Source organism: Ochotona princeps, chromosome 1, assembly GCF_030435755.1.
Source record: "Ochotona princeps isolate mOchPri1 chromosome 1, mOchPri1.hap1, whole genome shotgun sequence".
Taxonomy (NCBI): Eukaryota; Metazoa; Chordata; class Mammalia; order Lagomorpha; family Ochotonidae; genus Ochotona; species Ochotona princeps.
Genome location: NC_080832.1, coordinates 120,012,214 through 120,025,605, shown reverse-complemented (window position 1 = coordinate 120,025,605; position 13,392 = coordinate 120,012,214). Strand labels below are relative to the sequence as shown.

The 13,392-nt window shown below is 42.5% G+C and overlaps 1 protein-coding gene across 1 annotated transcript in view; it reads right to left on the bottom strand.

Moving 5' to 3' along the window:
- Positions 1–13,392, bottom strand: part of LOC101520931 (cytidine monophosphate-N-acetylneuraminic acid hydroxylase) — a gene marked incomplete at its 5' end in the record, with an annotated part of 60,169 nt that overhangs the window by 26,247 nt on the left and 20,530 nt on the right. Inside the window, 4 exons of the mRNA XM_004593112.3 lie at positions 726–807; positions 1,158–1,305; positions 3,614–3,804; positions 8,432–8,541. Coding sequence (XP_004593169.3) covers positions 726–807; positions 1,158–1,305; positions 3,614–3,804; positions 8,432–8,541 — 531 coding nt within the window. The remainder of the gene's footprint in view (positions 1–725; positions 808–1,157; positions 1,306–3,613; positions 3,805–8,431; positions 8,542–13,392) is intronic.

Sequence of the window (13,392 nt, the reverse complement as noted above, 5' to 3'; positions counted from 1 at the left end):
TGTTTAATTTGACTTATTTGATTATAGAATAATCAAGATCTAAGGAAAAACAAAGAGTAAGATTTTGAAAACTAAGATTTTTTAGTAGTATATACTTTTCAGCACTAAATTATTTGCAACATACCATACAAATAACAAGTTCTTTTGACTCAGAGGACTCCAGGTATCTCATGAAGAAAACTAACTTGAACCCACTTAACATCATAACCTGACTGTTTTTCTCAACCCTTTGTCTCCAAATATTTAGCCTAAAAAATCCAAAGGTGAATCATTGAATCAACACAAATCCCCATTCCTTTTTAAAAGTCTAGGAAAAGTTCCTATTACAATGATTGTTGGGCAGTAAGATCATGTTCTCATATCAAAAGCAAAAGCTTATGATCAGGTTGCACAGTATTTCAAGAAGAAAATAACTAAGACATTTATTTATTTCATAAAGGTAGTATTGTATAAATAAATTGCATATTGTATAAATAAATAAAATAAATAAAAATTTTTTGCCTAATGAAAAAACAATCTGAGCTTATTGCTACATAATTGATAACTTATTCTCTGAAAAGAGTATTGAATGATAGCTCAGTTTTCTTGGACAAGAATATACTGTACCCAATAGTCCCGAAATGAAGTTGGAAGATGAACACAGGATGAAATTTTGTAAAGTGATTCCTATCTTTCCTACCAAGATTATTTTCCATTTTTCATTTTCTGGGAGGGTAAGAAAGTACCTTTGTACTCCACAATAATGCAAGTGTCCATCTCAGGATGAATGCCATCCATCAAGATCATGAATCGAAGATTTTTGTCTACCTGGAATTTAACAATAAAATCAACAACTGTGTGTGTCAGTTTGGCTTTCAATTAAGCATGTGAGGAGATCACTGTCTCTTCTGGAAAGACTGGTCAATAGATCTTTAATCTGTTGAAGTCTCTTTATTCAGAACTGGAAGTATTGGCCTGCTTTATAAAGTTATACTGTTGCTAAATAAAAAGAACACCACCTTTCACTAAGGGCACTGAAAGTTTAAATAACAGTGATGTGCACTTGGTCCATGTTCAGACAGCACTGGTCGTTTTTTCTCTTAATCGTACAGTGACTCTGCACCTAAAATTCACCCCCCAAAGCATGCCAAGAAAATGTGGTAAGGCAGATCTCTCACCTGCTGCCATATTCCAAATGGTACAACATTGATATTAGTCAACTGGACACCACTCTGATTCAGACTCCAAAATACAGGTCTTTCTGTGTTTCCGACATAAATGGGAACATCTGGTCTTCTCTCAGAAAGCTTCTTCAGTGTAGGGTAACTACAATCAGAAAGTTGGAATATTGAAAGATGACAGAAAATACAATCTGGAAGAAGACGCGATTTGCTTCCTGTGCCACCAAGTTGACTGAAAAGCAAAGAATCAGAAAATCAGATTCTGGAGTTCAGAAAAGACTTTCTGCTCATGGTTGACTGTAATGCTAAGGGGAGTGTAAGGAGGTCTCCCTTGTGGGTTGATGCCTTGACCTGATGCCTGGTTTCCCCTTTCTAAACCATTCTATCTCAGTTCCCTTGCCTACCTTGAGTGCAGTGGTACAGTCCGTGGAAAACCCCAGAAGTCATTCCTCCCATATCAAATATGCCCTCAACTGCTCCCACTCCAATATGTACCCAGACCCCCCTCCCAGGCAATCTTCAGCCCCTGCCCCACCCCACCTGGGGGTCATGGTGGCATGTGCTGGTCCAGTGTTCCCTGTATTCCCCACATATCTTTTTTTTTTAAAGATTTATTTATTTTTTTGAAAGTCAAATATACAAAGAGGAAGAGAGACAGAGGAAGATCTTCTGTACATTGATTCACTCCCCAAACGGCCACAATGGCCGGAGCTGCACTGATTCAAAGCCAGGAGCCTAGAGCCTCTTCTGGGTCTCCCACATGGGTACAGGATCCCAAGGCTTTGGGCTGTCCTCAATTGCTTTAGCAGGTCACAAGCAGGAGCTTGACGGGAAGCAGGGGTGCCAGGATTAGAGTTGGTGCCCACATGGGATCCCAGCGCATGCAAGGTAAGAACCTGCTAAGTTACCCTGCCAGGCCCCACATATTTTTTTTTTAATGGAATAAGAATAAGCAACTAGGCTGGCATACTAGTATAGATAACACAAATTTGGCATTAAGCAGGCCCAGAATGCCTGCCAGTCTTGGCTGCTTTTCTCCCAGGAGGATAACACTAACCTAGGTGCAAGGCAACCTAGGCAGTCATTTACAGCTGGGGCAAAATCGAGAATTCTTTGAAAGTGCCTTTAATTCCTGGGTTGTCACCAAATCCTTTCTCTTCTGATAACTCAATTCATATGCAAAAATGAGTTGCACTTTTAGTAAAATTTCTTTCTCTTTGTCCATTGCTTGGATTAGGGAATTATCAGTTCGATCATCAATATCACATTGCTGTGGTTTCTGGGCTCAATAAAACAATTAGATGATTTGAGTCAGGGTTAGTAACTTGGGCGTTCCATGCTAGGAAGCTGTTTACATATCAGAAGTTGGAAAACCACAGTGTGTGAACTGGATCTGACCAGCTGCTTATCTTTCATACAACCTTGTTAGTTAAGGATGGTTTGTACATTTTTAAATGTTTGTAAAGAAAACAGATAGGACAATGATGTTTGGTGACACAAAAAAAGGACAAAACTTGGACATGATGACATAGTTTCCTGGAGCGCACTCAGCTTCATTCTCATTGGGGATCATCCATCCAAGGCTGGCTTGTGCTATGACGGCAGAGGAGCAGCTGTGACATTCACTGTAAGAATTACAAAGCCTGAAGCAGTTACATTCTAAGCCTCTGTGAGAAACATGTGTTGATTCCTGCTCTAAATCCTGAGTTTTCAAAGGAAATCATCTGTGATAATATTAAACCTAGACTTGCACCATGTGGTCTGCTGTGGTCTGGATTTGTTTTGTCCTCCAAGAGGTCCAGTGTTGAAGGCTTGGTCCTCAGTGTGGCAATAACAAGAGTTAGTGGGATGTTTAGAAGTAGGTCCTTATGAGAGGCACTACGTCATTGGAGATGCCATCCTCAGAACATATTAAAGTAGTCCTCAGAGGACACTGAGTTCACTCTTTCAAGAGTATTGTAAGAGTAAGGCTGGTGCCACCTAGTACTCTGGCTTCCAGAGAGGCAATATGATCTCTCACCCCAGCATGCTCTCACACTAATGTAATCCCTTCCACAAGGAAGCTTGCACCAGAGCTGAGCTAATTCTGATGCAACACCCATAGACCACAGAACTTAAAGACAAATAAGCCTCTTTCCTTTGTAAAATTAGTCTGCCTCAGGTATAATGAGATATAAAAATGACAAAAATGACCTGAATGTGAGAAGTGAGAAGGTTAACACCCCCTAAGTTCCTTGCCACCATAGCTCCTTATTCAGACACCCAATGGTATAAAATGTAAAAGCACTTCGAAAACTGAAATGTCTACGCAAATGTAACTAATCTTTAGTAGTCTTCTTCCATTATTGCAACTGAACCTACTTCAAAGGGAGCAGCGATTTCAGAAGAATCTGACAGCCCCTACGCCCTCTCTGCAGTATTGTTGTGGGGTTAATTGCTAAGGACTTCATTACCTCAGGTGGTCTGAGTGCATGTGACTGATGTAAATGAGGTCTGCTTGGCACAGCCTCTCCAGCCAATCAGATGGAGGCTCATGTAGCAACCACCATCCTCGGGCAAAAGCAGGGCCCATTAACCAAGGATCAAACACCATCCTCTTGTCTCCCAACTTGAGGTCCATGCAGGCATGAGTGAGATATGTTATCTGTCAGAAGAGAGTGAGATTCCTATTATTGAATCATTAGTGGTCAGAGGGCATGAAATGAAAAGTTTAGCCAGATTGGCTAACACGATGCCAAATTCCTCTGTGCATAATTACAAATAATGATTTAGAGACAGGCCAAGCCAGGCCAGGGAATTCCAAACTAATTCCCAATCCCTTGCAACAGTTTGGCACATTCATAGAAAAAGAATACATTAAAAACAGAAATAAAGTAAAAACAATTATGTGTGAACAGCCAACCAAATGGGTGTGACAAGGTCAAGAAATCCAGTTCAATTTTATGATGCCTATTGTGAGTGGACTACTTGTTTTTCTTAAAATAGCAACTGTCTCATAAACACAAGCTTCTCAAAAATAGAGGAAATGCAGTTCTGGGTGTTTGTCTCTCCTAAACTGTTGAAGTATTTTCTCTGGAGCAGACTGTCTTCTGAACCTGGAAAACTATACAAGAAATGTGTAGAAGATCTTAGGGTAACATGCAAATGGGCCATGCAAAACAATATATACATGTATAGACATGTACTATGCTTTGTACTATATTTACTATGTGATTGCTCTACCAAGAGCACAAATTATTGGAGCTTGGTTTCCACTGTGGTGATGTTAAATGGTGGTGAACCTTTAAGAGGCAGGTCATAGTGGGAAGTCATTTCTGGTGACATTGCAATCAGGAGATTGTTGAAATTCTCTCAGGACCGGTATAGTTCCCTGAAGAATGGGAACTCTCCATGACTCCTGCCACACACAGAGTTCACCAGTCTTGCACATGCTTGCATAATTGTGTGTTACCTACCATGATGTCTCACCAGAGACAAACAGATGCAGGCACCTTGCTCTTAAATCTCTATCACTGTGAGCCAAAACAGCACCCTTTTCTTCATGAAGTGCCCAGTTCTGGATATTTTCTTATGGCAACAGAAAAGAGATGAATATGTCATTATTTTTTACAGTAATCTAGTATCAAGGATCATTTCTGAACTACCTCTGGTAGTTTTCAGAACTCTTCTTTGTGATTTCCTCTAATACTTTGTAGATCTTCTTCTAGATCCATTTTCTTGCAATCCATGCCAAATTCTGGAGAATTCCTCAAAAATTTGCTGAATGACTTTATCCTATGTTCCAGTAAGTTACCTCAAAGAACAGTCAGGGTATTATGGAAGATAAGTATAATATGATAATACAAATATATTAGTTTTATTTTTAAAAGAATTATTTCTTTGAATGACAGGTTTATGGACAGAATGAAAGATAGAGAGAAAGATCTTGCATCTGCTGGCTCACTCCCTAAGTGGCCACAACGCCGGTGCTGAGCCAGTCTGAAGCTAGGGGTCCCAAGGCTTTGGGCTGTCCTACACTGCTTCCTCAGATCACAAGCCAGGAGCTGGAAGGGAAGTAGAGCAGCCAGGACATGAACCAGTGCCCATATGGGATCCTTGCACATGCAAGGCAAGAACTTTAGCCACTAAGCTTTCACGCTGGACCATGAACATCTCAGTTTTATTCACATTTTAAGAATATTAAGATTGAAGAGGCGACCCGAGGGCTGCGGGAGAGGACGTCTAGCTCGAATCCTGACCCCAGTCCGCCATGAGTCCGGCTGGGCCGGACGTGCCTGGGTGCGAGGCCTGCTTCCTTCCGGGGTGAGTACGCCGAGGGGGCAGGCCTCCGTGACTGGGCATGTCCGGGGCCCACCCACCGCCCTCATTGGGCGGTGAACGGGATTGGGGAGGGGCGCAACCTTGGGCCTGCGGGCTTGAACCTCCGGCTGCCAGAGGCGACCGGAGGGCTGCGGGAGAGGATGTCTAGCTCGAATCCCGACCCCAGCCCGCCATGAGCTCTTGGCTCTGGGGTAATGGATGTCTGAATCGCTGCTCAGATAGCTCTAGGCGGACCCCACTGTATCTGGGATCTGAGTCAATCCTATAGATTCCCAATACCAGTAACTCTTCCTTTGAAGAACTTCCAATCCCTTAATAATGCTGAGCTTTGAACACCTATCAAGTAAAAGATAAGCTCCGGCTTGTCTAGCAGACTAGAGCAACCACGGGCAGGTGTGTGATTTACGGCTAGGAATAGGCTCAATATGGGAGGTAAGGGGACACCACAACTGGGATGAGTTCCCCACCAAGGAGTGTATGTGCTGGAATGGGGGCTGCATTCTATCTAAGAAACAGTTGTAGTCACCCGAGGCACTAGTGTGGGCTGGGATTGGAAGCACCAGGCCAGTTCAGATCCCAACACCATCTGGTGTTATGGAGAACCAGGACAGGTGTGGGACTGACTAGGCTGGGTCTCAACACCCTTCTGAGCCATGTGTGAGCTGTATGTGGGTATGGACGAGCCATGGCCGGGCTGAAACATCCAACAACAAGAACCAGAATGGGGTGAAAGCCAGCCAGGAAAAGCCACTGTTCCTGCTAGGACAGGAGGTGAACCGAGTAGGGTTGGCTCAAGCACCCCCTGGCAAGGGCAAAATCTGGCACTGGGAGGGGTTCTGATGGAGGAGCCTGGGCAACTCCTCTGGCAGAACACAGTCCCTGCAGGTAAGCGCAAGAAGCATGATAGGAAACAGCCCAGAATAGGCCATGGAAAGTTTCCCACTGGCATGCATCCGGCATGGGTCAGGAGCAGACCAGGCTGAATCAGTTCATGTCATCCACTGGCAAATCCGATCACCAGAACAGGGTGTGGGATGGGCCGGGTTTGGTTGCGACAAAACCAGCACACATTATGGAATGCCAGGGCATGGTTGCCTGTACTGGATATGAATGCAGCACCCATCCAGCACACGTGAGATCCAGGAAGGAAGGGGCAGAGCTGGCGGGGGGATTAAGGGGCTGGTCCCCTCGCTGGACAGCTACTCCCACCGGAGAGCGTGGGCTGGGATAGAGACAGACCCGACTAAACAAGGCTACAACACCTGTGCGCTGCATGTGGACTAGATCAGGGCTGCAGCATCAGCTGGCAGAAGCTGGCACTGGGGACTAATTCTGTCGAGTCAAATCACAGGACCACCTAAAGAGTGCATAAACCGGGACAGAGAGACCTGGGAGGGAAAAGTGGGTTCCCCCCTCTTGGGTCACTACTCCCGTGGGAGGGCATGAAAACTAGGACGGGGGCTGGGATGGCTAGATAGAAAGGCACTCAACCACATATGTGAGGGCTGGATGGTTGAGTTGGTTAGATAGAACTAAGCTTTAATACCCATTGACAAGTACCAGAGCCAAATGGGATATGGGACAGACTGGACTAGTCTGCTACACATACTGGCAAACCAGAGTAGGGGGCGGGCTTGGTGGGGGTTATTGTGGGTCGCCCCGACTAGGCTGCAGCTCCCACTGGTTGATGTAAGGGCCGAACCAGACTGGACTGCAACACCCATTGGTTCCAGTGCAACTCGGGACTGAAAACAAAACCAACACAGCAATTGCAACCACCAGCTGATCGGGGTGATGGACTGTGCCGGGCCCTGTGCTTGCTAGAACATACAAGAAACTAATCTCGGAATACCTCAAAGTATCTTGGGAGATCTCCCCAATCGAACTGCTGGACTTAGAACTCTAACCAAGAAAAGACAGAAGACAGAACAGGACAATCATCTCAGCTATATGTTGGCAGCGAAATATGGGGCAAACGGAGACTTTATGATGGACCATATCAATCAGTGGACGACCTCATCGAGCGAAACTGGCAGCGATTCATAACTGGAGAACTATTAACACCACTTGAGCACATATCTCAGAGCATGCCCCTCATCCGGGACTTGGGGTGGGCGGGAAGCCAGGTGGGGTTTCTCCCTCAATATCCCCCTTTACCTCAGATACATGATGGAAACAATATTGACATAATAGCATTACCCACTTCCCTACCCCCCTGAACCTTTTTTTTTCTCTTCTCTCTCTTTTTTTTTCTTTCTTTCTTCTTTTTCCTTTAAGTGTAATTAATTATGTAAAGATTGTCAACAATACAATAAAATAGATTAAAAAAAAAAGAATGGGTAAAAAAAAAGCTAGAAGTCTGCTGCTGGGGAATTACAAATGGAGTTTTATTCATCTTGATTTTCCAGTCCAAATGTCTTTTCTAGAATCCCATTATCAATACGAAGTAGCTGCAAACTTCAGAGAAGCAAGGAGAAGACAAAACAGTACAGGACACATACATGGGATTTTACCTGTTGCTTCTCTGTTTCCTTTGTTGATTTTCCCTTCTCAAAAATAAAGGTGTTGGCAAGCAAAAAAAAAAAAAAAAAAAAAAAAAAAAAAAAAAAGAATATTAAGATTGTAGCCAGCATGGTGGCTCAAGAGGCCAATCTTCTACTGTGCAGTGCAGGCATCTCATACGGATGCCAGTTTGTGTCCTGGCTGGTCCACTTCCTTTCCAACTCTCTGATTTTTGTCTGGGAAAGCAGTGAAGAATGGTCTGAAGCTTTGGGAGACCTGGAAAAAGCTCCTGGCTTTGGATCAGATCAGCTCCAGCCACTGCACCCACATGGAGTGTCAACCAGCAGATGGAAGACCTTTCCGTAATTCCTTCTCTATGTAAATCTACCTTTCAAATAAAAATAAATAAATCTAAAAAAGAGAATATTATAATTGTATTGTTGCCTTACCTGTACTTCTCCAAAAGCCAAATCTTCAGGTGACCTGGGCTCGAAATCCCAGGGGTTAGGAGGATTCAGTTCTAGAAGTGAAAGTCCATTGTTTTCATCCATTTCAACCACTAGAACCAAATGGAACAAATCCAGATTAGTAACAAAAATAATTTTTGAAAAGAATCAGTGAAGTAGAAATGAATGGTCCAAGTAAAAATGTGCCAAAAATCAACAGAAAATTACAAAAGGCAGCCAGCATTTACTTGGATCAAGCAATAGTGCTGTGATCAGCTTAAGAAAGCACCAGTTCATTTCTCTTTTCATACTGTACTTGAACAATCCCTGAAAAGTCAGTCAAGTACACACACAGACATGCACAATGCTGTTGTAATCAAATAAAATGTTGGCAGAGATGAGCTCCAGGTGGTAAGAGAGTACACACAAAGGAGTATTGGTCCACTTGGAAGAGTCAAAGAAAAATTCAAACAGGAAGTCACCCCCCACTAGGCTTGACAAGAAAAAGTGGCTGTAAAGACAAAAAAAATATGTTAGGCAAGTGGGGTGAGACAGAACAGCACTTACAAAGGTCGGAAGACATGTGAGACCTCGACATTCACAAAGTGGCTCGTGGTTTCTGACCTAGAGATGTGGTGATTAGTTCAAGTAGGGCTCTCTTTGCCTACTGACAAGCTGACATCTCAGGTAGACCAGCTGCCTGGAAAGCTGTCAGTGCTGCTTAGTCCCTGCTGTACTGGGGACTCAGATGTCATCTGCTCAGACAGGGTTTGCAGTCTTTATTTGCTTGCAATTTACTTTTTTAAATTATGCACAATAACTGCATGGTTGAGGTACAGAGTGGTATTTCAATGCATGTGTATAATATGCAGCAATTAGGTCAAGATAATTGTCATATTCATCACTTTGCACATTTCTTGTCATTAGGAACATTCAAAAGCCCTCCCTATTAGCTATTTTGAAATGTGCACTTAAATGTTATCAACCATACTGTTTCTACGAGGCTATAGACCATCACAAGGCATTCCTCCTGTCCAGCTGCACTCCTGTGCCTGTCACCATACACCATGTCAAACAGTGCTCTCCAGTGTGCACCAGTCCTAGCCTTGTCCAGCTCTCCAAATTTTCCTTCCCAGCCCTATCATCAGTTCTATCATCAGATATATTATAAATGAGTTGGTTACTGCCCATCTCTCCCACAAAACTGCAAGATCATGAGAAGTGGGTTTGCATTTTCTTTGTGATGGAGTTGACAGAGCTCCAAGAGCTGGGCATTAAACCTAGCAATTAAGATGTATATTAAAACGCCTGCATCTTGTCTTGTAATGTCCACATCTAATCTTGGAATTTATAGCCTTTAGCTAATGCAGACCTCAAGACATAAGGGTAATTTGTTGAGGTGGTTGGGTTGACCTGGATGGAGTTCCTGACTCCTGGCTTTGGTCCCAGCCAAAAGCCAGGAAATCTGGGGAGTGAACTAATAGATGGAAATTGTCTGTTTCTATATCTCTGCCTCTGTGCCTCTCTAGTATTTTCTTCTCTACTTAAAAAAAATTGTAGCAAAACATAATGTCTGAATTACTTAATTAACAGTCTCAGCTTTCATCTTCCCAGACTAGTCCAGGTTACACAGCCCTCCTTCTTGGTCTTGGCATTGCTCTGACCCAGAAATGACACCTTAATTTAGAAAATCTAAACATAGGATTACCTCAAAGCAAACTAAAATTAAGATGTGTCACTCATTTTTAAAAGAACACTTTGCAAACCAGCAGGTGGTTGCTCCAAGTGTCTTCCATTGACTCTACAGAGCTGGATTGTCTTTCTGTAGCCTCATCCACCTACAAGGTTTACTTGCGGTGCCTTGGAAGAACTCCCTCTCTCTCCATTTCTGCGGAGTTTGGCCATTGGGAAGCTCCAGCAGGAGATGAAACATGGCTGGGCAGTTTACTCCTTCTGCTCTCTCCCTGAGAGGCCACTGTTCCAGCTGTGTGCTGGACCTCAGCAGGTGCTACTGCTCTTCTCATGGGAGGCAACCCTCCCCAAATCTGTTCCTCTAGGCCCTGCCAAATGCTCCCTCTCCTATTAACTCTGGGCTTGAATGCAGCTGACCCAGCTCTTCTCCAGAGTATTACATCTTCTCCTGTGGGTCTCCCATAGCCACACCTTATGAAAAGTCCTTTTATAAATATGAGGCTATTTCAAAATTTTGTGAAACATGGAATTGAAAGATTGTTTTAGTGTACAATTTGAAATCCATGTACGGAAAGGTCTTCAGAATGTTCATAAAAATAGATAACAAAACTACACATGATTTCAAAGTTTTGCTATAAGATAAAACTTGTCTTTAATTTCTATTTTCCATTTCAAACTTTTAAAATATATTTGTATAGTTGGTACAGAAGTTATGCATCAGGCCCGGCGGCGTGGCCTAGTGGCTAAAGTCCTCGCCTTGAAAGCCCCGGGATCCCATATGGGCGCCGGTTCTAATTCCGGCAGTTCCACTTCCCATCCAGCTCCCTGCTTGTGGCCTGGGAAAGCAGTTGAGGACGGCCCAATGCATTGGGACCCTGCCCAATGCATTGGAACCCTGCACCCGTGTGGGAGACCTGGAAGAGGTTCCAGGTTCCCGGCTTCGGATCGGCATGCATCGGCCCATTGCGGCTCACTTGGGGAGTGAATCATCGAACGGAAGATCTTCCTCTCTGTCTCTCCTCCTCTCTGTATATCTGGCTGTAATAAAAAATGAATAAATCTTTAAAAAAAAGTTATGCATCTGTGAATACATCTAACCGTTGATAGAAAATATTTCCTAGGGGCAGCATTTGATCTAGTAATAAACACAATCCACATCAGAGGGTCTGAGTTCAATTCCAACTCCTGAAATGCAGTAGTGATAGCTCAATTTGGCTTCTAACACTATATGAGAGACTAGGACTGAGTGCCTGCCTCCTGGCTTCAACCCTCCAGTTAATGCAGGTATCTGGGGGAATGAATCAGCAGATAGAAACACTCTATCTCAAATAAATACATTTTCAAAAAGACTTTTAGGACCTGGCGCAATGGCATAATTGGTGAGTCCTTCTTCTTCAAGCACTGGGATGGTGTATAGGCACTAGTTCATGTTCTGGCTGCTCCACTTCCCATCCAGCTCCCTGCTTGTGACCTGGGAAAGCAACAGAGGTTGACCCAAAGCCTTGGGGCCCTGCACCCATGTAGGAGGCCCAGAAGAAGCTTCTGCTCCTGGCTTTTGCAGCCATTTGGGGATCGAACCAGGTGATGGAAAATCTTTCTCTCTGTCTCTCCTCTCTGTTAAATCTGCCTTTCCAATGAAAAGTCTTTTTTTAAAAAAATATTTTTAATTGCATGAGTTATATGCAAGTTTTTTTCTGTCATTATTCCCTAAGAAATATAAAATAACACCTATTTACACAGCATTTACATTGTAGTAAAGATTATTACAAATAATCTAGAAATAATTTAAACTATAAATTGACTCTATGCAAATAGTGTATCATTATATATAACAGACTTGAATATTCATGGGTGTTGGTACCTGTGCAGGATCCTGCAACCAATCCCTCACAGATTCTAAGGAACAATTGTCTGCCCTTCTCAAATTATCCTAACAAGAGGGTCCAACCTGTTTTTCTTTTGTGATTCTAATACAATGATAAATAATATTCTTAAAATCTACTGTTTTAGCAAATTTCAAGTATTTGTAATGTACAGTATGTGAGGTAGCATATGTGCTAATTGCCTTTATTTTGGTGATTATTTCTCAATCTATGTGTAATCAGAACATCATGTCATACATGTTAAATATACACAATTCTTATTTGTCAACTAATTATGCTTCAGTCAAGCTCAGGATTAGGAAAGAAAAAAGCTGTCCTAACCTACATCCCTAGGAACAATCCCCTCTGGGAGCATGGAGCAGGATATGTGGCCAAGGAAACCTTTGCAAGGCTCTTGTGTTGTTGATGTGTACATCAACTGAGTGCTGAGTAGGAAGGTGCTCACTGTATTTGAAAGTTAATGAAGTCAAAATTTTAAGAACCAATTTATTCACTTATTTGTAAAACAAAAATGGATTTCCTAATAGAGCCCAGACTATTTAAAAAATGCTTTCTATAACTATTATTTAACTATGTGTTGAAAATGCAAGCAGTATAATAAGGATAGATATTACAATCATTTCCAGGTTGCATGTTTGCTAGAAATCAATGTCACGAACCAAAAAATTTGCTAGGCTTGGGGCATCCAAGCTGGAGTGCTAATCCTGCTGCTCAGCATCAGAGACACTGAATTGCTAGCAGTATTCTTACCCTCAAGGTTTTGGTTTTTTGTGTTTTGTTTTGTTTTGTTTTTTTCATCTTAAACATAGAAACTTGATACACACTTTATAGAGTCATTGTGGGAGTTAGATGAGGTAGATCCTAAAGTGTCTAGTGTCTGTGTGGCACAGAGTATACATTTAGTAAATAATGGCATCATTATAGTAATTATATTGAACTAAAGCAAGGAATAGAGTTTGAAAGTACCTTGTGCAATAAAAACAAAAAACCCACTACACCAGCAAAGAAGACATGGAAAACAATGGTGTTATGGAAGGTCCTCAAGAAACTCTTGAACAAATACCAACTCTAAAGGCTGCTTCTTCAGAGTTTCTCTCTTTCAAGAGATGTAGAAGAAAGGTCTGTAACCATTAAGTGTTGTTCTGAAGCAATAACGTACAATTCTCGCCCCTTGAACAGGATAAACTGTATATGTGTGGCCAGGAAGAAAACAACTTCCTATTATCTTCCTGCCACCATTAGTAAAGTAGGGAGAAAGCCCTACTCTTACTTTAATCTCCAGAAAAGTAAACAAATAACATTCCTTCAGCTCTTTATTGAGGAAGAACAGTGAAGGAGGATTGGAGTAAATGCATACAGAAAATTACAAAACTCAATTATTACTGACTG